The following is a 27,493-nucleotide window of genomic DNA, read 5'->3' as shown; positions in this document are numbered from 1 at the left end:
GGGCTGGGGCCTGAGCCTGAAGGGTCCTCACCTGTGCTGGGTCCTCAGGTGCAGGCATCAGCTGAGCCTGCTCTGGCTCCTGCTGTGGTGATGGAGGACCCATTGCCTGCAGGTGCTCCACTCTCAGCCCTGTCAGGGGAAGGTGAGGTTGTCTCTGGGTCCGGTAACCCTCCAGCCTCTCCTGAGCTGCAGAGGCTCAGGGCAGAGAGGCGGAGGGAACTAAGTTCCCACAGGAGGAGTGCTCGCCTCCAGGCCAGGAGAGGCGAGTCACCTGAGGATTGCGGCCGCCCTATGCCTCGGGGGAGATAAAGGCCGGCCAGCCCCTGTCCCAGGTTGCGGGAGCAACATTTGTTGGTAGTCTGTTCCTGCCTGAACCCTGTCCTGCCGGAGCTCCTGACCTCACCCGACTCCCTGCCTTGGACCCAGCTTCAGCCTTGACGGACAGCCTCCATACTGCACCCTCGACCACGGACTGGACTCAGACCTCGCCTCATGGTTAACCCATGGGACCAGCACAGGGTGGCTCAGTTGGGGGTGGCTCGTGGGCCAGTTTAATGACCCCCGTGGGCCACTTCTGGCCCATGGGCCTTAGGCTGCCGACCCCTGACCTAGCCTATCCTTTCCTTATTCTTCCTTTTCAGAGGTTCCTCTATAAATCTCTGGGAATTGCCCTGACCTGTTGTGAAGACCCAGCCTTTGTTCAGAGTCGGATGAAGCACTTGATAGAAAACGCAAACTATATGGAACAGCTAGAGAGAGAGGTGCGATGCTGGTGGGACCACTTCTGAACCCTTCAAATGTGATTTCTTTGCTTTGTCTCTTTGCTACATTCCCTGCTTCTCAGACCAGAACGGGCTCCTCAAACCGTCTGCAATTAACATCCACACAAAAGTACAATATTACTAGCAGCAGTTTCTTCCAACGCCCCCTCCCACCAAAAATTCAGTGGGTGGTATAATCCAGGCTGTCAGATTGCATTTCTTAGTGCAGAAAGTATTGCTCTGATGTGTAGAGATCCTTCCTATTCTAATTCATTCAAGAGGGTCCTGGAAGCTTCTCTGTGTGAAAGAAACAAGCAGAAGGTTCGTGATGTTTGGGTTATTTCTTATGAGAAGCTGAGTACAGCTGGCTTAAACTGGTTCTCTTATCTCTTCTTTCAAGGCCATGCTGACTATAAAAGTAAGGCCAGAAGGAGCCTGGGTTTCACTTTCTGTCTCTCTATCTTTCTGGTGTGGTGTTCTGTATATAGTGTTAAGGTTTATAGACTTACTATAAGTTATTGTAAGTTTAAGTCTGCTGCAACTGGATGTCTTATGGACAGCGCCAACCCTGAATGTATTGGATCTGTGACCATTAAGCTCATTTGCCTTCCATAGCAGTAGCAAACTCTGCTGGATGAAACACAATTGCCTCTGGTCTATTTTTTGGGAACCCTGCAACGTGTTTAAGTTTTTACTCTGCTAACTATACATTGGAGTTCTGCTCTGGATCAACACTGAGTTGAATTTCATGACCCAGGCAACTCCCATTTTTGGCGCAGCCGACATGTGCGCAATCATGCACAGACGCACAGCGTCAAACCAGGAAGTGATCTGGAAAAGCCATAAAGACATCACCAAAATGTTTGACCTCAAACTCATGGCATCCATTTTTGTCTCTGGGATTAGTATGTATTTCATTTTATTTATTTCAGATGTTTCTGTATTCTCTTCCTCACCCAAGCTCCTCAGCAGAATACATAAAAATTGCAAAAAATAAAATAAAAATTACAGTGTATAAAAATCACTTAAAACATAAAGGTAAAGGGTAAAGGGACCCCTGACCATTAGGTCCAGTCGTGACTGACTCTGGGGTTGTGGCGCTCATCTTGCTTTATTGGCCGAGGGAGCCGGTGTACAGCTTCCGGGTCATGTGGCCAGCAAGACTAAGCCACTTCTGGTGAACCAAAGCAGCGCACGGAAACGCCGTTTACCTTCCCGCCGGAGTGGTACCTATTTATCTACTTGCGCTTTGACGTGCTTTCGAACTGCTAGGTGGGCAGGAGCAGGGACCAAGCAACGGGAGCTCACCCCGTGGCAGGAATTCGAACCGCTGACCTTCTGATCAGCAAGCCCTAGGCTCTGTGGTTTAACCACAGTGCCACCCGCATCCCAAACATAACTAAACATAAAAACAGAAAGCACTGAGACCTGACAAGGCTGGCCAGCTGATTCTTTTCTATTTCTATTCTACTTTACAGAAGATCATCCAGATCCTTTCTTTCTCAGCCGTGGGACATTTAGATCTGACCTTAGCCACGTTGCAGGAATTTGGAGCTGGAATGGGTCTGAAAATTAAGATGTCCTCTATCATCAGCCGCTACAAGGTAATGGAAGAGAGACTCCTCTCCTGGGTTAAACGTCGCGGGTTTAAGAACTGCCTTACAAGAAAGGAGATTCCGGTTAAACACCAGGAAGAACTTTCTGACAGTAATTGCAGTTCAACAGGGGAACAGACTCCCCTGGGAGGTGGTGGACTCTCCTTCCTTGGAGGTTTTTAAGCAGAGTTTGGATGGCCATCTGTCATGGATGCTTGAGCTGAGATTCCTGCATTGCAGGGGGTTCGACTAGATCAGGCAAACTCGGCCCTCCAGATGTTTTGGGACTACAACTCCCATCATCCTTGACCACTGGTCCTGTTAGCTAGGGATAATACAGTGGTACCTCGGGTTAAGTACTTAATTCGTTCCAGAGGTCTCTTCTAAACCTGAAACTGTTCTTAACCTGAAGCACCACTTTAGCTAATGGAGCCTCCTGCTGCCGCTGCGCCACCGGAGCACGATTTCTGTTCTTATCCTGAAGCAAAGTTCTTAACTCGAGGTACTATTTCTGGGTTAGCGGAGTCTGTAACCTGAAGCGTATGTAACCCGAGGTACCACTGTAATAATAAAATTTTATTTATATCCCGCCCTCCCCAGCTGAAGCCAGGCTCAGAGTGGCTGACAACAATAAGAGTAACACAGTTTACATAAAATCACAATCAATTGAAATGCATTCCAAAATCAATTCATTCTAAAATCAATTCAAAATCAAATTAATGGCAACCATGGGACTAGAGTTCTATGAGGATTGCCAAAGGAGGGGGTCAGACTGTGCCTTGCCCAAAGGCCTGGTGGAACAGCTCTGTCTTGCAGGCCCTGCGGAAAGATGTCAAGTCCCGCAGGGCCCTGGTCTCTTGGGACAGAACATTCCACCAAGTCAGGGCCAGTACTGAAAAGGCCCTGGCCCTAGTTGAGACCAATCTAACCACCTTGCGACTTCGGACCTCCAAAATGTTGTCATTTGCAGACCTTAAGGTCCTCCGTGGGACATACCAGTACGAGGGTCCTAGGCCGTATAGGGCTTTTAAGGTTAAAACCAGCACCTTGAACCTGACCCTGTAATCCACCGGGAGCCAGTGTAGTTGGTAAAGCACTGGATGAATGTGATCCCACAACGACGACCCCGTAAGAAGCCTCGCTGTGGCATTCTGCACCTGCTGGAGTTTCTGGGTCAGTTTCAAGGGCAGCCCCACGTAGTTGTAGTCCCAAAACACCTGGAGGGCCGAGTTTGCCTATGCCTGGACTAGATGAGCCTTGGTGGTCCCTTCCCTTCTATGATTCCGACTCCAATCTCTATTTCTTGTTCCTTTACAATGGTACCTCGGGTTAAGTACTTAATTCATTCCGGAGGTCCGTATTTAACCTGAAACTGTACTTAACCTGAAGCACCACTTTAGCTAATAGGGCCTCCTGCTGCCGCTGTGCCACCGGAGCACGATTTCCGTTCTCATCCTGAAACAAAGTTCTTAACCTGAAGCACTATTTCTTGGTTAGCGGAGTCTGTAACCTGCAGCTTATGTAACCTGAAGCGTATGTAACCCGAGGTACCACTGTACTATTGTTCTAGGTTTGAGGGCTTCCCCCCTCTTCAAATCCCTTTTCTCATCTGACATTTCTTTCCGGGCTGCCTTAGAAGGCACAACCCTTTTATCTCTGTTCCCTTAAACTGCTTACTCTGCCTCCCAAGAACTCCTCTCTCCCCTGCTGCTTCTTTCAGCTTTCCTCCTTCTAATTCCTCCTCAAGCCCATGGCCTCCCTGTCAGCATTTCTGCTTTATCTCTGCACAGTGCCAGGAGAGACAGGAGCTCCCACTTGCCCAGACCTGGTTTGCTGCCAGTGGAGCGTCCTGCATGGACTTACAGAGGCACGACACCATCTCTGTTTCTTCCTCACACTTCCTCTTTGAAAAACCTCCTTTGGGGTGTCATTTGGGACTTGCTGAGGGAGAGGATAAAGTTGCTGTGGTGTGTTAACAAGCTCATTTTAGTGAAGGCTGTTGCATGTTTTGCAGAGATTCATGAGGTGCTTTACCCCTCAGAAATTCAGATGAGTGAGCTTGTGGAAATAATCCTTAAAATAAATTCATGGGTTTGGGGTTTTTTAAGAAAAGAGGAGATCAGTTGTTGATGTTGTTGTTGTTGGTGTGTGTGTGTGTGAGAGAGAGAGAGAGAGAGAGAGAGAGAGAGAGAGAGGGAAAGGGACGCAGGTGGCGCTGTGGGTTAAACCACAGAGCTAGGACTTGCTAATCAGAAGGTTGGCGGTTCGAATCCCCATGATGGGCTGAGCTCCCGTTGCTCGGTCCCTGCTCCTGCCAACCTAGCAGTTCAAAAGCACGTCAAAGTGCAAGTAGATAAATAGGTACCGCTCCGGCGGGAAGGTAAACAGCGTTTCTGTGCGCTGCTCTGGTTTGCCAGAAGCGGCTTAGTCCTGCTGGCCACATGACCTGGAAGCTGTACGCCAGCTCCCTCGGCCAATAAAGCGAGATGAGCGCCACAACCCCAGAGTCGGCCACGACTGGACCTAATGGTCAGGGGTCCCTTTACCCTTACCTAGCACTGAAAAACCATAAAAAGCATTTGCCAGTTTGCATCGAGAAAGCTGGTGCTTCAGTTCTTTGTTGGCTGCAAAAACAATAGCCGCAAATCAGGTTGGCAAAAAATAAAGGAGGTCAGGGCTGAAAACACTGGGTAGCAAGAATCTGGCAACGGTGTGGTCTAGATTCTCTGCAAAAAGTGAAAACAAGGCTGGTGATTTCAGGTTTAAAGTTAAACAGCTCATGCGGAGGCAGCCAAAATGGAACAAGAAGCAGCCATGCCCAGTAATTTTTTCTGTTGCTCAGGACTACCAGCAAGGCAGACGGGGTCACGTCCACCAAACGCTGATGCTCACCTACGGCAAGGTTGCTCTCCAAGCCCCTAAGGAGCTCCTCCTGCCCAGGGTGGAGGCCGACATAATGAAGAATGTCCTCTGCTATTACCGGAAGAGCTGCCAGGCAAGTGCTTTAAAGGAGAGGGTGGTCTTTGCCACAGAGCTGGTTCCAGAGGGTGGCAAAGTTCAATGGGCCTTAGTCAAGGACCCATCGTCCCTGCCAGCACTAAGAGGTCCTTCAAAACCTTCGTTGTAGGTCTTTGTGGAGGGCAGGATGGAAAGCTCACCCAAAAACCTATGTTCTTTTAAATGTGCTTGTGAGAAGGGGTTTATTGGTTTATTTGTGTATATTATTGTTTTCGTTGTGTATTTTTTGGCTTCTCATTTTGTACTTTTATGTTGTGAACTGCCCTGTGACGTTCAGGTGAAGGACGGTATACAAATTTTAATAATATTAATAGTAACAGTAATAATAGAAGATGATGATTATGGGCTGACTGTTATGCTGTGTTTGTTATTTGGCAATTTGTCCATTTCATTTGTCCAGGTTTTGGGCGTCAGCATTGAAAATAAGGTGAGCAAGGAATTATCTGACTTGGAGTCTTGAACAGGTAAAGGGCGCCTGGATAGTTAAGTTCAGTCAAAGGTGACTATGGGGTTGCGGCGCTCATCTCGCTTTCAGGCCAAGGGAGTTGGCATTTGTCCACAGACATCTTTCTGGGTCATGTGGCCAGCAGGACTAAACTGCTTCTGGTGCAATGGGACACCGTGATGGAAACCAGAGCGCATGGAAACACTGTTTACCTTCCCACCACAGCGGTACCTATTTATCTACTTGCACTGGCCTGCTTCGAACTGCTAGGTTGGCAGGAGCTGGGACAGAGCAATGGGAGCTCACCCTGTCGCGGGGATTCGAACCGCCGACCTTCTGATTGGCAAGCCCAAGAGGCTCAGTGGTTTAGACCACAGCGCCGCCCTCGCCACCTAGCCCAACACCCCGTTCTCACTGGGGCCAACCAACTGCCCCCAATGGAAAACTTAAAAGCAGCACTAGAGCTTTCTCCCCTTTGTGCAAATTCACCCAAATTTTATTGAAAATTCCTCCATATACAAACATTTTTGCATACTATATCCGTTTCTTCGGAGCAATGTTTCCTAATATAATAGTTTGGGGGTTTTTTGCATGTTTTCTTTTGGCAACGCAGGACTCCAATCTCAAGCTGGCCTTTGTTGAGAGCGCAAAAGATATCTGCCAGGCTATCTGCGAGACCCAGGACTTCCAGAACTTCACCTTAACTTGCAAAAAGGAGCTCCTGGACATCTTGTTGGTGAGGAACCTGACATTCTGCCTGAGATTGTGGCAGCCCCCATCACTCAGAGAGGCCTTTGCGTGAAACTTTTTAACAAAGGTGCAGAACCTCTCATAGGATTGTAAGGGGGTAGGTTTCCTGATGACATCATGGGCTCCCAGCCAATCGGCACTGTGCACAGCCAGCTCCTGCTCCAAATTTGCAGAGCGGTGTTATTTTCCCAGAGGTCAGCCCCGTAGTGCAAATGTACTTTTGTGGCTAAATGCAGCGGCGACCGTTCAAAATCCACCTTGGTGCTCCTAAAATGTCGCCTCTGTATCCTTCCCTCATGGATTGATTGCCCCTTAGCCTTTCAGGTAAGTTACCGTATTTTTCGCTCCATAAGACGCACTTTTTTCCTCCTAAAAAGTAAGGGGAAATGTCTGTGTGTCTTATAGAGCGATTGCGTGGTCCCTGGAGCCAAATTAAGGTAAAGGTAAAGGTACCCCTGCCCGTACGGGCCAGTCTTGCCAGACTCTAGGGTTGTGCGCTCATCTCACTCTATAGGCCGGGAGCCAGCGCTGTCCGCAGACACTTCCGGGTCACGTGGCCAGCGTGGCCACACGGAACGCCGTTTACCTTCCCGCAAGTAAGCGGTCCCTATTTATCTACTTGCACCTGGGGGTGCTTTCGAACTGCTAGGTTGGCAGGCCCTGGGATCGAACAACGGGAGCTCACCCCGCCGCGGGGATTTGAACCGCCGACCATGCAATCGGCAAGTCCTAGGCGCTGAGGTTTTACCCACAGCGCCACCCGCGTCCCCCAGGGGCAAAAAGCAGATTGTGAATTTTTTATTAGAAAGAGGGAAGGGGTTGTTGAAACAAAGCCGCTGAGCAGCTGATCGGCAAGTGATCGGGGAGGGAGATAAGGGACGCTAGCGATAAAGGAGGCTGTGGCCACAGCATGAACCACAAAAATCATACATCCAGTTTCATTCAGAATATTTTTTCCCTTGTTTTCCTCCTCTAAAAACTAGGTGCGTCTTATGGTCAGGTGCATCTTATGGGGCGAAAAATACGGTAATCACTGGCTTAGCAAAGAGTGCTCGATCCTTTCTTGGTATCCTTTGGAAATCATAGAGGCCGTGGCATGTCAGTGGATAAATCTCTCTGCCCCTCAAGGGTTTTCCCCCACCCTCAATTCCTTTTGCCCTTTGCCCGTCTTGTGTTCACAGGATTTCATCAAGGAGGAACCACTGGACTCTCTGAATACTGCACTTCGTCCCCATGCCATCACTGCCCTGGCATTCCTGAGGTAGGTGTGTTTCCTAGCAGTTTTCCACATAATTTATTTTCACAGAATCATAGAGTATAAAGGGACCACAAGGGTCTTCTAGTCCAACCCCTTGCAATTCAGGAATCTTTTGCTCAGTGTGGGATTCGAACCCATGACCCATGAGATTAAAGAGTCTCACGTTCTCTCAGTTGATCTAGACCTCTTGGGATTCTGTCTGGGTTGTTTAAGAGACTTTGGTAACAGCCATCGCTCCCTCTTGTGGGAGCAAATGTTCCATAACCAACCTGAGGTCCAGCCTACTATTCTTCCGATGTCCACAAGTCTCTCCTGTGTGACTTATCGGTCCACCTTCCTCCTGCCAGCAAACTGAAGCCATGTTTGGCCATGGAGGAAATTCGCAGTCTCCTCGATCAGAGCATCAAAAGTTTGTTTCCTCTTCCTTCCCTGGAGCAGCTGAAAGAGACAGCGTGGGATGCTCTAAAGACCGAGGTAGGTGGCAAAAGTTTATTTCCAGATCTTCTTTTCTCATCCACATGGGGGTTTCCTGGATGCATCTGATTGGCCACTGCCTGGATCATACCAAAGAGCGGGACCAGGGCCAGATTTAGGTTTGATGAGGCCCTAAGCTACTGAAAAGGGACGCGGGTGGTGCTGTGGGTTAAACCACAGAGCCTAGGGCTTGACGATCAGAAGGTCAGCGGTTCGAATCCCTGCGATGGGGTGAGCTCCCATTGTTCGGTCCCTGCTCCTGCCAACCTAGCAGTTCGAAAGCACATCAAAGTGCATGTAGATAAACAGGTACCGCTCCGGTGGGAAGATCAACAGCGTTTCCGTGCGCTGCTCTGGTTCGCCAGAAGCAGCTTAGTCATGCTGGCCACATGACCCAGAAGCTGTATGCCGGCTCCCTCGTCCAGTAAAGTGAGATGAGCGCCACAACCCCAGAGTCGGCCACGACTGGACCTAATGGTCAGAGGTCCCTTTACCCTTTACCTTTAAGCTACTGAAGATAATGGGGCCCTTGACACGTCCAGCTGTCCTTTGTCAACAACAAATTGTCGCTGTTTTTTGTGTTGAATATATGCTATATGGTCATTTATGGACCTAACAGATATCTCAAGCCATTTGCACATGTTGCCATGCGACCAGTCCATGCAGAATGTAGGCACCCTATATATAGAAAGGAGCAAACTAGTGATATTTTAGGGAGCAGGCTAGCAGGCGGGGCCCATGACTTACATCATAGGAGCCTACACAACACAAAACACTGTTGCTGTATGTAGGTTTTATTTTATTTGTTTTTTTATCTTATATTTTAGAAATGTATCCAGTGTTTTTTTTCCTTTAATTTTTTTTTGGGGGGGGGCAAGAGAGTGGGGCCCTGAGCTATAGCTTGTTTAGCTTATATGTAAATCCAGCACTGGGTGGGAGTTCAATTTAGCTCACATTTTAATACAAGTTTCCCAGAGAGAGAGAGAGAGAGAGAGTCATTCTCACCTCTCCAAATTTCATGGTGCAGTTATTCAACCGAGAATTCACACAAAAATTCGCATACTGCGTATAATGAATGTGGGGAAATGCATTCCACAGGATGCGGAAAATGTTAGGATATTTCCATTCCACCTTAAAAAGGGAGCAGGCAGTTGTGTGTCACAAGCCTGTGTACTTCCGGCTCACAGGAAGTTTCTGTTTTGTATATAGCTTTTGTTTTCTCTCTGTTGCCTCGACACTAAGGCAGGCAGTCATGTTTTTCCTTTGTTCTGACCACCGCTGAATAAAGCTGTAAATATGCTGCTCTCCTGGGTGAATCTTCCGTTGTGGAAACTCTGCGAAAAGGGCGTGCATGAGTCCTGGAATGTGGACAGCTATTTCTGAGGCCCGTGTCGCTAATTGACTGATACTGTTCTATGGGAGACCAGGAGACGACGTGGAGGCATGACGGCCTTTGTCTCCCTGGCAGTATCCCAACAGAAAATCCTCTTCTGCTCATGTCCTGCTTGCACACTTCCAAGAGGCATCTAGCTGGCCACTATGAGAACAGAATGTTGGACTAAATCAGCTCTCTTCGGTCTGATCCAGCAGCCAGACTCTTTCCAGTTTCAATCTCTAGCACCTCCAAGTAGGAATGCAGACCTAGGCTGGATCTCCACTGATTGTAAAAACGCTGTAAAAACACACACATAATAATAGATGACAATGCAATTTCCCCTTGACGACAGATTGCTGCCCTACAGCACCCTCTGGTGTCACATTTTTATAATGCACTTCTAACGTTAGAACTGACCAGTGTAGACCTACCGCTACTTGAGATTGCACAACTCTGGGACATGATGTTGATGGGCAACTGACAAGCCCTGTCCACAACAGCCGCACAGACAAGAAAATCACTGCTTTTCAATCAACCTGGCATAGTTATATTACGCATGTGACATTGCTAGAACATGGTTATAGGCAGTGCTCTTTTCCTGGCCCACAGCACAATTTGGAGCACATGAAGAACATATTTTAAATATTATTATTCTCTCCCCCCCCCCCTTCTGCTTTTGTATAAACCTTGCAGACCAGCACTGCTGCAGATACAATATATCTTTTGAGCTGTGGACAACAGTTCAAGCAATGGAGATTGTTTTGTCTTATTTTTGTGTTTGTTAAATTTGTGATGATATTAGCATATCCACTTTGAGTATTCGGAAATGATTCTTTGACTGTGTGCAATCGTTTTATCTTTGATTGTTTTTTTAATTAAAAAATAAAAAATAAAAGTGTGCCACTTACTGTACCAACTTCATGGTGCGTATCGGCAACATTTTCCCCTTTAAAAAACCCCCCAAAAACACTGGTTATAGGCCTCCAAGGACTTATGGAATGCTAAAACTGAAATGACTTAAACGTTAAATGAAATTATATAGCCATTTGGCGCTTCTGCTGGGTGGGTGGGATTGTTGAAGACTGATGGTTGCTTCTTGCAGAAATAAGTGAAAACGATAAAGTATTTTGGAGGAAAGAATGTCTCCTGTCTGAAACCTTGGGGAGCTGTTATCAGTTGAACAATACTGAGATAAATGGACCCAGTGTCTGAGTCAGTGCAAGGCAGCGTCCTATGTCCCGACTGGACCTCTGCAGCTGCTTATTAGAGCATTTTAAAAAAAACTGCTGCCAAATCCAGTCATGGATCTCCAGACGTCCCATCTAGCTTGGCCCTCCGATCTCCCGACTTGCATTGTGCTTTCAGTCCCTGTACTCTTGCGCCATGGACGCCCTCAGGAAACTCGTGACGAGCATCGTAGAGGAACACCCCACACCTGAGCTGATGGTCGAGATGTTCCAGGTGAGCCGCAGGAGAAACTCTCTCTTTTTTATATAATAATTTTTATTAATTTTAACATATAAATTATGATACATACCACAAAACCTCATCAGTTATACAATCTTTTTTTGGACTTCCCTCAGCACCTCTGATGATCCACCATTTTAACCACTTCTTACGCATTTCTTAAATTCTTATTACCTTTAATTGTCATAACTAATCCTCCTCCCCCTTATCCATTTTTGCAATAATTCCAATAAGACTCCTCACAAAACTTCTTGCAAGCCTACAAACGTAGTCTGGTTATCACAAATATTTTTCAAATAATCTGTAAATTTACTCCAGTCTTGTGTGAATTTCTGGTCCCGCCGATTTTGAATCCTTCCTGTTAGTTTATCCAATTCTGCATAGTCCATTAATTTCATCCTCCATTCATCTTCCGTCGGTAATTCTTCTTGCTTCCATTTTTGGGCCAATAACATTCTTGCTGCCGTTGTTGCATAGAAGAACAGCTTACATTCCTTTCTATTTATATCACTTCCTACAATGCCCAATAAGAATGCTTCTGGTTTCTTCATAAATGTATATTTCAACATTTTTTTCATCTCTTTATTGGCGTTCAATAGTTTGGATTAGGCAACCAGTTTAGAGACCTTTTCAGGCAGCTGGAGGTGCTTCAAAGGCCTCCGCCACGATCGGGATCACTGCTTTCACAGGTGCCTGCTAAATCCACTCAGGAATGAATTGCCTTTTTTATTTTAGCTTCCAGACTGTCTTCCAGGGGAGACTCACCTAGAGAACATTGCAGTCGTCTTTCTGCCGGGTTATCAACTCATACACCTGTCAGTTTGCATTTCTTAGTGCAGAAAGTCTTGATCTGATGTGTAGAGATCTTTCCTATTCTGCTTAATTGAAGAGGGTTCTGGGAGCTTCTCTGTGTGAAAGAAACTTCATGATGTTTGGGTTATTTCTTCAGAGAAGCAGAGTACAGCTGGTTTAAACTGGTTCTCTTATCTCTTTCTGTTGAGGTCATGCTGACTATAAAAGTAAGGCCAGAAGGAGCCTGGGTTTCACTTTCTCTTTCTATCTCTTTTCCTTCTGGTGTGGTGTTCTGTACATACTATGTTTAGCGTTAAGGTTTTAGACTTACAGTGGTACCTCGTGTTACGGACGTGATATGCTCCAGAGGCCCGTCCATCATGTGAAATGCTCACAACTCGAAACACTGTGTCTGTGCAGGAGTGCGGCGCAATTTGGCGCTTCTGCGCAAGCGGGAAGCATGATTTAGCACTTCTACGCACGCGCGAGTGGCAAAACCCGGAAGTAACCCGTTCCGGTACTTCCAGGTTGTCACGGGACGTAACGCGAAAAGACGCAACATGAAGCGGACACAACACGAGATATGACTGTATTATTAGTTATTGTAAGTTTAAGTTAAGTCTGCTGCAACTGGATTTCTTATGGACAGCAGCAACCCTGAATGTAATGGATCTGTGACCATTATGCTCATTTGCCTTCAGTAGCAGTAAAGCTCTGCTGGATGAAATACAATTGCCTCTGGTCTATTTTTTGGGAAACTCTGGAACGTGTTTAAGTTTTTACTCTGCTAACTATACGTTGGAATCTGCTCTGGATCGATATTGAGTAGAATTCCAACGACAACATCACGGTGGCAAGGCCCTGTGTGAGAATAGCCATAGCTAATGTGGTGGACAAAATTGGCACTGTATTTTTATATTGCAAACTGCCCTGTGACTGTCAGATGAAGGGCAGGATAGGAATTTAACAAAAATAGATTTTCTAATATCAGTTGTGTTTGCCTTCCTGCTCTGCCAACAGCTCATAGACCCCTGGTTCACCGTATCGGACTGTAGCAGGGAGAGAGCGCTGCAGGCAAGCTCCCAGACCCTCGCTGCCTTCCAGGAGAACTTTCAGCTCCCCGTGAGTTTCCTTCTCTTCACCTTCTTGCCAGCTGCTCAGTCTGCACATCTCTGCCCACTATCCCAGAAACTCCAGCAGGTGCAGAATGCTGCAGCGAGGCTCCACACGGGGTCTCTGCCATGGGAGCATATTCACCCGGTGCTTTTCAAGCTGCACTGGCTCCCGGTGGAGTACAGGGTCAGGTTCAAGGTGCTGCTTTTGACCTTTAAAGCCCTTCACGGCCTAGGACCCTCGTACCTACAGGACCGCCTCTCCCGGTATGCCCCGCGGAGAGCCTCAAGGTCCTTAAATAGCAACACCCTAGTGGCCCCGGGCCCTAAGGAAGTTAGATTAGCTTCAACCAGAGCCAGGGCCTTTTCAACACTGGCCCCAGCCTGGTGGAACGCTCTGCCTCATGAGACCAGGGCCCTGCAGGATCTGATTTCTTTCCGCAGGGCCTGTAAGACAGAGTTGTTCCACCTGGCCTTTGGCTTGGAGCCAATTTGATTCCCTCCCCCTCTTTCTTTTTTCTTTTTCCTTTCTCCTCCTGTGATGAGGCTGCATTTTAATATTTTAATGTTTCAATATTTTAATTGTTGTATTTTAATTTTGTTTTTAAGTTGTATTCATTCAACTTCTTTTTATTATTGCCTGTTAGCCGCCCTGAGCCCGGCCTTGGCTGGGGAGGGCAGGGTATATATAAAAATTAATAATAATAACAACAACAACAACAACAACAACAACAACAACAACAACAACAACAATATCTGTAAGCAACACCATTAAAATGTAATCTTAAAAATGACTTAAAACACTCACAGAAACGAATTGCGAACGGCTCTGAATGCACACATATTTGCAAGGATTTCCCCCCCCCCACCAAAAAATATATATAATACATTTTCCCTGTTACTTTCACTGATATGTCCATGTTTGCACAAACTTCCCCCTAACGTTTCCACGCTTGTACACATTATTTGGTCAGAGAATTTCAGTGCAAAATTCAGAGCAGGGTGACTTATGAAAGTTCACGCATTGGTTTGAGAGGGGCAAATCAGGTAGCTTCTCGTTGAAAGTCAATCAGAATTAGATTTCTCCCCAGCCCTGGTCACCATCCATCTCACAAGTGGCGTGGAGGGGGGACCCCCTGTCAGGAGGTCCTACACATGAGTAGGTGTCCGGCAGAGACACATGCTCGACTGGCATGTTCTCTCCCACCTGGTCGGTTGTTCGGGAGCTTCAAAAGCTTTTTCCAGCCCAAACATCACACCGACTGATACCAAGAGACATCAACACACTTCGGATCAGCAGAGTATAGGCAGTCAGCATTCAGACTCAGTAGCACAGCTTTTCGGCTAAACTACATTTTACATATACCATATTTTTCGCTCTATAAGACACACTTTTCCCCCTCCTAAAAAGTAAGGAGAAATGTGTGTGCGTCTTATGGAGCGAATGCAGGCTTTGTGGGCTCTCCCAGAAGCCAGAACAGCAAGAGGAAGCCCTGCACAGTGCTCCCTCTCACTGGTCTAGCTTTTGGCTTAACCGTGTGAAGCCTCCACAGAGCAGTGGGGAGCCTTCATCCCGCTGCCCTGAAGAGGCTTTGCGCAGCTATCCCTGGCTTTTGCGGGAGGTGGGTGAAGGGACAGAGCGTGCGGCTCTGTCCCTTCGCCCACCTCCCAGAAAAGGCCCCAAGAGCCGTGCTCCCTTTAAAGAGCACGCGGCTCTTGCGGGAGGTCGGGGGAAAGCCAGGAGGCTTGCTTTCGCTGAAGCTAGGAGGGCAAGAGGGATCGGTGCGCAGCGATCCCACTTGCTCTCCTGGCTTCAGGGATAGCCCCGCAAAGCCTCCCGAGCGAAGAGGGAGGAGCGCTCCCTCTTCGCTCAGGAGGCTTCTTATTTCTTGTTTTCCTCCCCTAAAAACCAGGTGCGTCTTATGGTTGGGTGCTTCTTATAGAGCGAAAAATACGGTACACACTCGGAGCATCTTGACTCAGCTCCTTCCTCTTCAGCATCAGAGAGCAAAGAGAGAGAACAAATGTCCTACAACACAGTAATAAAAACATCCGGTCTCCTTCACTTCCTACAATGTGGAATGAAAACATACGCCGTCATGTGATATAAACAATCCCATGACTGCAACACGGGGAAAGAATCCTAACACACACACACACAGGTCATAAAGATCAGGCAGGCACAAATGAACAGATTTTTAAAAAAACTTTCTTTTCCTGTAGGATGGAGAAAATTTTCAGCAATTTGGGTCGCTGGTTGCGTTCCTTGCCCCCTACACCTGTGATGGCTCCTTCAGATGCCGGCAGTGGGCTGCCCAGTGCATTAGTTGCCTTTTGCACATACAAGGTGAGACTAAAACCATAGAATCATAGCAACGCCTCCTTTCAGCAAAATCTATCCAGCCAGAAATGAACTGGTCAGGAAATAGATCCATCACTATTCTCTCCCCCCCTTGCCAGCTCAGACAAAAGTCACAGCAGAGGAGGAGGAGGAAATGCTGTCTGCCTGTTGTGACCTGAAAGCTGAGGTCCCCAGCGCTCTATTCGAAGCTTCGTGCAGAATGGCCAAGGTGAATTTCCCAATCCTTTGGCTAACATCTGTGGACCAGATTTCATTAAATCACAGAACTACATAGTTGGAAGGGACCCCAAGGGTCATCTTAAGGTCCATAAATAGCAACACCCTCGAGGTCCCAGGCCCTAAGGAAGTCAGATTAGCCTCAACCAGAGCTAGGGCCTTTTCAGCATAGGCTCCAGCCTGGTGGAACGCTCTGCCTCATGAGACCAGGGCCCTGCGGGATCTGATTTCTTTCCGCAGGGCCTGCAAGACAGAGTTGTTCCGCCTGGACTTTAGCTTGGAATCAATTTAATTCTCTCCCCCTCTTTCTTTTTTCCTTTCTCCTCCTGTGATGGAACTCCTATTTGGGGACTTCCCTGGCTTTTTTCTGGCCCATGTAGGACCAGTCTGGATAGTTAGCCTTGGTGAAGACTTGACGTTTTCATCCCCCCCCCCCCCCAAATTTTGATTTGAGTTTCTACTGAAATTGAGGCTGCATTTTAATGTTTTAATGTTGTATTTTAATCTTGTTTTTAACTTGTATTTCAATCAATTGTTTTTATATCGGGTATTAGCCGCCTTGAGCCCGGTCTTGGCTGGGGAGGGTGGGGTATAAATACAAATTATTATTATTATTTTAATTATTATTATTTAGTCCAACCCCCAGAAATGCAGGAATCAGAGATGAAGAATCCGCAAGAGATTTCCATCCAAGCTCTGTTTTAAAATCTCCAGCAAAGGAAAACCCGCCACCTTCGAGGGAGTACAGGCCACTTCCATTTCTTTGACGATTTCCCTCTCTATGGTCAGAATGAATCACAGTTGCATTTCAGTGCAACTGTTATTGTGATCATAGGTTCACAAACCTTTACTTTTGGCGTTTTCACAGGTGGTCAGCGTGCATTTCCCACCAGATCAAGCCCTGGATTTCATCGAGGTCATCCTGGAGGACCTGGTGTCCGGAAATGAAATGTGCGCCATTTCTGCTGGCCGCTGGCTGCTAACCATCCTTTGGGATTCTGGAGATGCTATGGGAGCCCAGGTGATTACTTGCCACAATGGGGGGGGGTGGCTTTTATAAGCTTTGTTTGACATGTGTCAGACAGGCCTCCAAAGGCACCCATCTACAATTGGTTGTTGGAGCAGGCTTTGGCTGGTGTGGAAGGTTGGCTTTAGCTTTTGAGCAGAGGCAGGGATCATCATCAACAACCTTTTATTCGACCGTCAGTCAGAAAAAAGTACATTTGTCAATACACAGTTAAAACATCCAGGAAGATTTTAGAACTTAGCCAACACTAAAATGGGCTAAACAGATAGCCCCATATCAATACAGTCAATTATAGTCTTGCGACGCTTAAAAGCTAAAAAAAGAAATTTGGCCACCAAGGAAGGTATAGCTCTAGTGACATTATTCAGCAAGTGTAAAACCTGTTTTTCTCCGGGTAGGAAGCTAAATTGACATAGGAGTGGGTCTATAAAATTTTGTCTAAGCTCTGCATAAGAAGGGCAAGTCAAGAGAATGTGTTCGGTGGACTCAACCACGCCCATGGCACAATGACAGGTTCTCTGGGCGTATGGTACTCCCCTGTACCTTCCCCACAATATCGCAGAGTCAAGGACATTTAATCTAGCCTCTGTAAGAAGTCTGCGGTATTCCACATAGTGGATTTCTGCAAGGTAGGGGGCTGGTATGGTCCGATAAATCTGGTCCCCTAGGAACATCCCTGGTTTTACCTGGGCTATGTCCTCTTGTCTGGCAATGTCACTCAGTCTCCGGGAGATCACAGCTCTAGCTTGATTGTACGTCATAGACTCAAAGTAAAGGTGAGACAATCCGCAGGATTGAACCTCGTTAATGACCTCCCTTTCCCAAGATGATTGGAAATCGTCCCTCAATATCAAGGGGGCAATACCCACTGGTTTAAAACAAAGCTTGAGCCATAGCCAGAGCTTCGTCTTCAAGGCCACATACCGTAGAGCTTGCCAGCCAACCTCTAATCTCATAACCGCACCCGCTACCGAGGGGGGAATCCTAAGGATGGCTCTAAGGAATCGCGTTTGGATAGAATCCAGTTTCAAAAAATCCCTGCGGGAGCCTAAAGAGATGCCCGCCAAAAGAAGGGGGAGGCAGAGGCAGGGATCGTGTTTCATAGTCCTTCGGGGGGGGGTACATGCCAGTTGTGGGTGGGGCTGGATGGGCAAGTTGGCTGAGTGATGGATGCGACTCTCACCTTTGCACATTCTGCCCATGCAAAAGGATGCTCTTCCTACATGTACCCATCACTCCAAAGATCCAGCCAAGTAAAAGCTCTTGCAGAGGACACACAGCAGGGCCAGGGAGGGGTGTGGCCTTGTAGAAGGGGGTGTGGCCAAAGAGAGCCCTGGTGGCCAGGTAGAGAGGCTTGAGGCTGCATGTGGCCCCCATGGCTGAAGTTCCTTACCCTTGTTTTCGAGCAACCAATGAACATAAACTGAAATTAAATTTTGACCTAACCAGCTTAGCACAGCAGAGCACCACTGGGTCCTGAATGAAGTACAGTCGTACCTTCGTTTTCAAACGGAATTCGTTCCGGAAGTCCGTTTGACTTCCAAAACATTCAGAAACCAAAGTGTGGCTCCTGCAGCCAACTGGAAGCCGCAGAAACCACGCCGGATGTTCGTCTTCCAAAAATTATTCAAAAACACTCACTTCCGGTTTTTGATTGTTCGGGAGCCAAAACGTACGAGTTCCAAAGCGTTCGACAACCAAGTGTGATGGCTTGGGAATACTCTCCGCAAGAAATGCTTCTGCTCAGTCAGAGGTACATATATACATCCTTTATTTTACATATGTACAAGCAGCACACATAATCATGCGTCCGAATCCTGTGAGTCAGATTCCCAAAGTGACTTACGTCCGCCCCTTTTCCAGCAGAAGAGGCGAGGCATTCTCAAGTGATGTCTCTCCCCCTGCGCTTTAACCCTCTCCTTTCCTGAGCAGAAGGAACCGGCACTGCATCACTGTCAGTGCCAGAGCTTCCTGTGCGGGGTTGAGGCTCTGTTCCAGCACCTGAGAGCCTTCCCTCCTCCTGACTTCCCCTCCTTTCCTGCACTGGCACTTCCTGCCCCCCCTTCCTCTGCTTGTCTCTCCTCCTCCTCCCCTGCGTTCTCCGGCAATACCATGACACCAAGGTACGGCTGAACTTGGTTTTACTTCTTCAAAAACAAAGCAGGTACTCTTCCATTGAGCTACAGCCTTTCCCCCAAATAAGATTGCAATGTTAATCTGTTCGTGGTGCGCACATTCCTTGGACCAACCTTGGGCTGTATAAGGCCGTATAGAAATATAGGGCTGGGGAAATGCCTCTCTCTGAAACCCTGGAGAGCCATTGTGAGTATGATAGAGAGCCAGCAGGCCTGGTGGCCTGGCTCAGGACAAAGCAGGTTCTTATGCTCCTTTGTTCAAAGAAAGCAGAGTAGCGTTAAATTTCTAAGAAGGTATTTGGAATTTCTAGAATGCAATTGACTCATATGAGTGGGACTGCTGATAGCAATGCATGCACCTGAATTGCTCCTGTCAGGTTTCAGAGATCCTGGACATTTTCTACAGCCGCTTGCCCACCATCAAACAGGAAGATCTGCGGCAGGTCCTTGTGGAAGCTGTGGCTGCTGTCTCCCATTTTCACCTGGACACTGTGATCGAGAGCCTATTCTGCCGCCGCCTCCCGATGGACAGGTGCATGCCAGCATTAAGCTGAGGCTTTTGTACATTTGGGGGGATACTCCAACTGCATTTCAGCCCACAAATTGGACCCACTGGGTTTAAGTGAACGGTGCTTGTGGGAAAACAAATCCTCTTCAACTTGTGTGTTGTTGCATTGCAGTGAAACGGGTGAACTCTGGAGGTCCCTAGGCAAAGACCCTTCCCAGGCCTTACTGATTTTATGCAAGTTAGCAGCCAGGGTGGCAGAGCCTTCAAGTCTGGAAGCCCCTTTCTCCTCAGGCAGCAATGACAGCGTGGAATTTGCAGATGAAGGACCTCTCAAGGTGAGCAAGAAGAAGTGAGGAGCAGTTGAGAAACAGGGAGGGATTCTTAGAGCGGAGAGATTTCAGCTCGCTTAATGTAGACTGAAACAACATAAGAGTATCAGGAGAGCCTGGCTACTGGGGTAGCCTCTCATGCACCAGAAATCTGATGGGGGTTGAAGAGGAAAATATAGGTATATATGAAAAAGAGAATTCCAGGATGCCTAAGATCCAGGTTTGGGGCAAGTACTCTTTTGTGAGAGAACTCCAGCAAAAAAATTTCCCTTCTAAGTTGTTTCCAAAGTCCCTCTCTTCTCTCCTAGCATAGAAAGAGACCACACATTTGGTAAGTTAAAAATGCTTTACTTACAAACTCTTCCAAGGTCACATTCATGTGCTTTTCCATACAGCAGTCAGAAAATCAGGCAGTTTTGGAAGGTGGACTCTCCTTCATCAGAGGTTTTTCAGCAGAGGCTGGATAGCTGCCTGTCAGCGATTCTTTTGCTGTGATTCCTGCATTGCAGGAATTTGGACTAGATGTCAGGGACTGGGCAGAGGAGGAATGGTGGAGACCGCCTCCCCGGCCTGACCCTTCCAGAGAAGAAGAAGACAGTTCAGAATGACAACAGGGGTTTGAGGGAGATCACAGCTCAGAGGCAGATGAGGGGGGAGGGAGCTGGGAAATAAAGGGAGATGAGGAAGAGGAACCACCAGGAGGACAACAGCTGATGGACACAGTGTCCTTAGAAAGCATTCCAGACCCTCCCCTCCCAGAACCCGGCGAGCCTTGAAAGTAGGAGAGATAAGAGCTCAGAAGCAAAGGGCCCTCAGCACCACCCATAGAGGAGATGATGAATGAGGAAGTGGGAGAAAAAGGGGGTGGAGAGTCACTCAGGACACCGCCATTACTCCAAGAGGCTGAGTTCCAAGCCTCTCTCTGTAAATATTGAATAAAAATCAGATGGTAAGGACTTTTCCTTGTCTTATCCATTCCTGGCAACCTGCTGTGGGGTTGTTTCCTCTGCCGCTTGATACTAGATGTTGTTGTTATTATTTTTATTATTTTTATTATTTTTATTATTTTATTATTTTTATTATTTTTATTATTATTTTTTATTATTATTATTATTATTATTATTATTATTATTATTATTATTATTATTTTATTTATACCCCGCCCATCTGGCTGGGTTTCCCCAGCCACTCTGGGCAGCTTCCAACAAAACACTAAAATACAATAACCTATTAAACATTAAAAGCTTCCCTACACAGGGCTGCCTTCAGATGTCTTCTAAAAGTTTGGTAGTTATTTTTCTCTTTGACATCTGGTGGGAGAGCATTCCACAGGGTGGGTGCCACTACCGAGAAGGCCCTCTGTAACTTGGCTTCTCACAGTGAGGGAACCACCAGAAGGCCCTTGGCACTGGATCTCAGTGTCCGGGCAGAACGATGGGGGTGGAGATGCTTCTTCAGGTATACTGAGCCGAGGCCATTTAGGGTTTTAAAGGTCAGCGCCAACACTTTGAATTGTGCTCGGAAACCTACTAGGAGTCAGTGTAGGTCTTTCAAGACCGGTGTTATGTGGTCTCAGCGGCTGCTCCCAGTCACCAGTCTAGCTGCCGCATTCTGGATTAGTTGTAGTTTCTGGGTCACCTTCAAAGGTAGCCCCACGTAGAGCGCATTGCAGTAGTCCAAGCGGGAGATAACTAGAGCATGCACCACTCTGGTGAGACAGTCTGCGGGCAGAGAGGGTCTCAGCCTGCGTACCAGATGGATCTGGTAGACAGCTGCCCTGGACACAGAATTGACCTGTGCCTCCATGGACAGCTGTGAGTCCAGTATGACTCCCAGGCTGCGCACCTGGCCCATTCAGGACCAGGGAGTCCTCCACACCCGCCCGTCTCCTGTCCCCAAAAACAGTACTTCTGTCTTGTCAGGATTCAACCTCAATCTGACCACTGGAACTCCTTCTGACTCTACAATTCCGTGATTCAGTTCTATGACGGCCGTTTTACTGGAAGACGTCCTCTCACACACCCAGGTGTCCTTTCATTCTTTTGCTGTTTCTCTGTTCAGGCCACTTGCGCCATCTACGAGGTCCTGTCTGTGCTACACACCGAAGAGGGCATCCAGGAACTGTTCCCAGAGCTGTTCTGCACTCTCCTAAAGCAGGTCAGCAAAACCCTGGAGAAGAGGATGCCGTTTTACGAGGGTCGCCGGAGGCTGTTTCTGAGAGAGCAGCATTTGTCTGAAGGCAACCCTTGCAGGTCAGTCTCCCATTTGGCCACCTCTTTTTTGCAAGGGCCTCCTCTGGAAACATAGAGATCTTGGGTCTGGGCTTTGAATTAGAAAATATGTTAAGAATCTCATTTATTAGGAAACCAGAAGCATATCTGTTGGACATTGCTGATTCAGATATTCCTTAAAAATTTAAAGATCTTTTTTCGTATGCAACAGTGGCAGCCAGAGTTCATATAGCTACAAGGTGGAAGAGCGACAGAATTCTTTCTAGACAAGAGTGGATACAAAAATTGACTGAATATGCTGAATCAGATAGTCTATCTGAAAAAAAAATAAACAAATAAACCGAGAATTGAATTTGTATCAACATGGGAAGCCTTCAGAACATATCTTAAACAAAATTATACCAGGTTAAAATCTGTAGCAGCTTTTGAGTCATCCCAACGGTTTTTGTTAATTGGTTATATAAATATAAACATTTATAAATTGTGAAAATGTTAATATAAAAAATAGAATTTTGATACGGCAGTAAATTTATGTAAAAAGAAATAAGGAATAAATGGGAGGTCAGGTATAAAAGGTAATGAGATTTTTATTTTTATTGTAACGTGAAATTGCAATCACAAATTTATGTCATAATTTTTATCTTATTAACAGATTGTGTAAATTTTATTTTCTTTCCTTTTCCCTCCCCTCTTAAGCTGTATCCCTTTTCAGTATTGGTTTTTTTGGGGGGGGGGGGTTGTATGTAATAAGCATGGAAATAAGCATGAGGGGAAAAATAAATCAATAAAATAAATAAAATAAATGAATAAAAGATCTTGGGTGTGGGCACCAAGCCTTATGAGGAACAGTTGAGGCAATTGGGTCTGTTAAGCCCAGAGAAGAGGAGACTGAAAGGTGATATGATACATGTCTTCAAGTAACTGAATGGCTGTGTCACATGGAAGGTGTGATGGCCTGGGACTGGGGCTCAGACTCGGAACCAGAGGAGTCTCAGTCTGCACCGGATCCTTTGCCTCAGGCATCATCTGAACCAAGTCTGGTGCCTGATCCTGAAGAGCCCCGGTCTGCACAGGTTCCCCTGCAACAAGCACCAGCTGGGCCGAGTCAGGGGCCTGAGCCTGCCCTGGCTCCAGATGCGGGGATTACCTTGTTGCCTTCAGCTGGGCCATCACTTACAGCTGCTCCACTACCAGTTGGGTCAGGGGAGGCTGAGGCGGCCCCTGGGTCTAGTAACCCACCGACGTCTCCTGAGCTGCAAAGACTAAGGTCTGAGAGAAGGAGAGACCTGAGTACTTGCAGGAGGAGTGCTCGCCTTCAGGCGAAACAGGGAGGTGAGTCACCAGGGGATCAGGACCAGCCGTTACTCCAACAAAGATAACAGGCTGTTGGACCCTGCCCCAGGTTGCGGGAGGAACATTGCTGTATGCCAGATCCTGCACCTATCCTTGCCTGGTTTCCTGCCTCATGTCCAGCCTTGGCCCTGTGGGACTGACTCCTAGTAGAACCTCTGGATTCTGGACCGGTCCTGGACCGCGTTTCACGGGTTACCCCTGGGCCTAGCACAGAAGATGGAGCAAGATTGCTTTCTCTTGCTGTGGAAGGTAGGACCCAAACTGATGAATTCAAGCTACAAGCAATAAGATTCAGAAGAGAGGAATGGACTCACTTGGGATAGAATCATAGAATCATAGAATCCTAGAGTTGGAATAGACCACAAGGGCCATCGAGTCCAACCCCCTGCCAAGCAGGAAACACCATCAGAGCACTCCTGACATATGGTTGTCAAGCCTCTGCTTAAAGACCTCCAAAGAAGGAGACTCCACCACACTCCTTGGCAGCAAATTCCACTGTCAAACAGCTCTTACTGTCAGGAAGTTCTTCCTAATGTTTAGGTGGAATCTTCTTTCTTGTAGTTTGGATCCTTTGCTCTGTGTCCACTTCTCTGGAGCAGCAGAAAACAACCTTTCTCCCTCCTCTATATGACATCCTTTTATATATTTGAACATGGCTATCATATCACCCCTTAACCTCCTCTTCTCCAGGCTAAACATGCCCAGCTCCCTTAGCCGTTCCTCATAAGGCATCGTTTCCAGGCCTTTGACCGTTTTGGTTGCCCTCCTCTGGACACGTTCCAGTTTGTCAGTGTCCTTCTTGAACTGTGGTGCCCAGAACTGGACACAGTACTCCAGGTGAGGTCTGACCAGAGCAGAATACAGTGGCACTATTACTTCCCTTGATCTAGATGCTATACTCCTATTGATGCAGCCCAGAATTGCATTGGCTTTTTTAGCTGCCGCGTCACACTGTTGGCTCATGTCAAGTTTCTGGGGATGTTGTGGACGCTCCTTCCTTGGAGGCTTGTAAGCAGGGATTGGGTGGCCATCTATCAGGTTTTTTTAGCTGAGACCCCAGCATTGCAGAGGGTTGGACTAGATGACCCTTGGGGTCCATTCCAGTTCTACAGTTCTATGGTTTCCTGTGACAGCAGCCCTTCTGAACTAGTAAATTTGCGTATACAGAGGCCTCTCTTGTCGGCCTGCAGGAACTGAACTAACAACCCCTTGAACATAGCATACAGATGTGCAAACCTTGGGCTTCCTCTTAGACAGCTGCACATGCAGAGTTCCCTCTTTATGACTTCTTTCCATGGAAAACAGTCTTTTTTATTTTTATTTTTTATTTCTATCCTGCCCTTCTTCCCAATGGGAGCCCAAGACAGCAAAAAGCTAGGAAAGCAAAATGCTATAAAATAAAATAAAGACATTTAGTACATCAAGAAAAAGTTAAAACATCAAGTACATCAACAAACATTTAAAAACAGTCCCATAGCCCTCACAGCTATTAATTTCCAGGTTGCCAGGAGCCATAGCTTTCGGCCATCAAATCTCCCAAATGAATAGAATTGTGTGTTGTTTTTTAATTGCTCCTGAATGTTAATAATGAGAGAGGCAGACACATCTCACCAGGAAGAGGGTTCCACAAATGGGGAGCCGCCACCAAGAAGACCCTGTTGCAGAGGGTGGCGCAATCAAAAAGGCCTCCCCTCTCCAAAATGGCTGGTATTGGGAAAGGCAGGTTTAGGTAGCTGGATCTCAAGTCATTTATGGCTTTGCACGTTAATCCTAACCCCTTGAAATAAGCCCAGTTGGTCACCCACAGCTGCTGGCTCAGTGCTTTTAGGGCCAGAGGTGACCAGAGGTGGCAGACCATTTTCAGTTTGTATTGGCCTGTTCTTCTTCAAGTATTCGACTTTGACCTTCTTCCGATTCAGATGCCCTTTCTGTGCCCTTTTGCTCCACAGACTTTCTGTGGCAAGTCTGAAGGCTCTCGTGTTGAAGCTTACCACTGATCCCTCACTGGCAGAGTTTGGAGAGGTGAACATCTGGACTTCACTTGGTGATCCTAGAACCCACCAGGAGGGGGCTTCTCTACTGGCCAGGTGAGGGACTTGGGATTTCTTAGTGAACTAAGTCCTTCATTTGACGTTTGCCACACTTCCCCTTATATTCCGGAGCAGTGGACTATGGAGCTGCGGAACTGCCACATTCCTTTGTTATCCTATACAGAGTTCAGCAGACCATCAATGAAGCATTTCAGGCTATCTGCTATATATTGGGGAAATCGTTTGCCTATTGGCTATGCGTTTGGTCACCTTCTAAGAGATTGCAATCAAATTATGCAGGATGCTTCCTGAGATCAAGGAGCAGATTTTTGGACAATGGCCCACCAGAGGTTATATTTTCTGAGAATCCTCTGGAAAAACAATCTCTCAAAGGACCTGTTGATGGCATTTTACCATTCTACTGTTGAAAGTGTATTAACTTATGGTCTGTGTGTGTGGTTTGGGAGCTGCACCGTCAGGGGAAAAACAATGCTGTCCAGGGTTGTAAAGACTGCAGAGAGAATAATTGGGTGCACTCTCCCTAAGTAAAGAGACCCCTGACCATTACAGCCAAGTTACAGGGAACCAGGCAGAGGGCTTTCTCGGTAGTGGCACCCACCCTGTGGAACGCCCTCCCACCAGATGTCAAAAAGAACAACAACTACCAGACTTTTAGAAGACATCTGAAGGCAGCCCTGTTTAGGGAAGCTTTTAATGTTTGATGTATCACAGTATTTTAATATTCTTTTGTAAGCCGCCCAGAGTGGCTGGGGAAGCCCAGCCAGATGGGCGGGGTATAAATAATAAATTATTATTATTATTATTATTATTATTATTATTAGGTCCAGTTGTGACCGACTCTGGGGTTGCGCACTCATCTCGCTCTATAGGCCAAGGGAGCACTCTTCCCACCTTGGATCAAATCTATGCTTCCAGGTGCCATAAGAAAGCTGCAGAGATAGGGCAGGATAGTGCACACCCCGGAAATGATCTCTTTCAGCTTCTGCCTTCTGGAAGAAGGTACAGGGTTATAAAGACTAGGACTAGCCGCCTGAGAAAGAGTTTCTATCCAAATGCGATTCAGGTTTTAAACGCAGTGTAAGGTAGTCTCCATGGGAGTATATTGTATTTAATTATGAGGTATTGGAGTTTTTAGGGGGCTAAACAGGCTGGGATAGCTGGGATAGCAGGCTTGTTGGTTTTTGAATGTCTGATGTAGAGTTTCAATTTCGTTGTTCTGTATGGGACAATGACAATAAAGATTATCGTATCGTATTGGGATGAAGCTGCTCTGAACTAGGGGAGCTCGTATTTTGAATGACCCCAATTCAGACTCCCTCACTCGCCCACACAGCTGTGGAGGTGAGCATCTTGTAATGTTCATTTTTCTCTTATAGACATCTGTTTCAGAATAGACTTTTGGACCAAAAGATCATTGAGAAGGCCCTCCCCTGGATGACTTCAGAGTCCGAAAAGCTTCAGCTGACAGGAACTGCCTTCTTTTCAGAGGTAAGACATGGGCATCTCAGGTGTTGCTTTCAAAAGGTGCCGTGGTATTTGAGCATAAGAACGGAGGCCTCTGGCTTGTGTCCAGTGCTAGTCCTAATCAGTGTAGACCCATTGAAATTAATGAACTTAAGTATGCAATTCCCATCCCCTTCATGGATCACTGCCTTGCCGTGGCAAAGGGGCTTGAATAACTCAGAGAAGCTATGAACTATGCCGAGCAGGGCACCCAAGATGAACAGGTCATAGTGGAGAGTTTTGACCAAACGTGATCCACCTGGAGGAGGAACCGGCAAGCCACTCCAGTATCCCTGCCAAGAAAACTCCATGGACAAAGACAACAGGCATATAAAAGTTATGACACTGGAAGATGAGCCCCTCAGGTCGGAAGGTGTCCAATCCATTCTGAAGGAAATCAGCCCTGAGTGCTCACTGGAAGGACAGATCGTGAAGCTGAGGCTCCAAGACTTTGGCCACCTCATGAGAAGAGAAGACTCCCTGGAAAAGACCCTGATGTTGGGAAAGATGGAAGGCGCAAGGAGAAGGGGACGACGGAGGATGAGATGGTTGGATGGTGTTTTTGAAGCTACCAGCATGAGTTTGATCAAACTGCGGGAGGCAGTGGAGGACAGAAGTGCCTGGCGTGCTCTGGTCCAGGGGGTCACGAAGAGTCGGACACGACTAAACGACTAAACAACAACAACAACAATTAGTATTAATTTCAGGGGTTCTACTCTGAGTAGGACTAG

At 47.1% G+C, this 27,493-nt stretch overlaps 1 protein-coding gene across 1 annotated transcript in view; it reads left to right on the top strand.

Annotated features, from left to right (window-relative positions):
• LOC114585455 (maestro heat-like repeat-containing protein family member 2B) overlaps window positions 1-27,493 on the top strand; it is a 78,394-nt gene that overhangs the window by 37,122 nt on the left and 13,779 nt on the right. The window contains exons 18-34 of the mRNA XM_077917400.1: window positions 642-761; window positions 2,240-2,365; window positions 5,199-5,351; window positions 5,775-5,801; window positions 6,433-6,555; window positions 7,751-7,830; window positions 8,175-8,301; window positions 11,042-11,137; window positions 12,956-13,057; window positions 15,271-15,394; window positions 15,508-15,617; window positions 16,494-16,646; window positions 19,165-19,319; window positions 19,468-19,630; window positions 21,686-21,876; window positions 25,158-25,295; window positions 26,636-26,747. Coding sequence (XP_077773526.1) covers window positions 642-761; window positions 2,240-2,365; window positions 5,199-5,351; window positions 5,775-5,801; window positions 6,433-6,555; window positions 7,751-7,830; window positions 8,175-8,301; window positions 11,042-11,137; window positions 12,956-13,057; window positions 15,271-15,394; window positions 15,508-15,617; window positions 16,494-16,646; window positions 19,165-19,319; window positions 19,468-19,630; window positions 21,686-21,876; window positions 25,158-25,295; window positions 26,636-26,747 — 2,100 coding nt within the window. The remainder of the gene's footprint in view (window positions 1-641; window positions 762-2,239; window positions 2,366-5,198; window positions 5,352-5,774; window positions 5,802-6,432; window positions 6,556-7,750; window positions 7,831-8,174; window positions 8,302-11,041; window positions 11,138-12,955; window positions 13,058-15,270; window positions 15,395-15,507; window positions 15,618-16,493; window positions 16,647-19,164; window positions 19,320-19,467; window positions 19,631-21,685; window positions 21,877-25,157; window positions 25,296-26,635; window positions 26,748-27,493) is intronic.

This window comes from Podarcis muralis, chromosome 1, assembly GCF_964188315.1.
Source record: "Podarcis muralis chromosome 1, rPodMur119.hap1.1, whole genome shotgun sequence".
Taxonomy (NCBI): domain Eukaryota; kingdom Metazoa; phylum Chordata; class Lepidosauria; order Squamata; family Lacertidae; genus Podarcis; species Podarcis muralis.
This window is presented reverse-complemented; position numbering and strand designations above follow the sequence as displayed.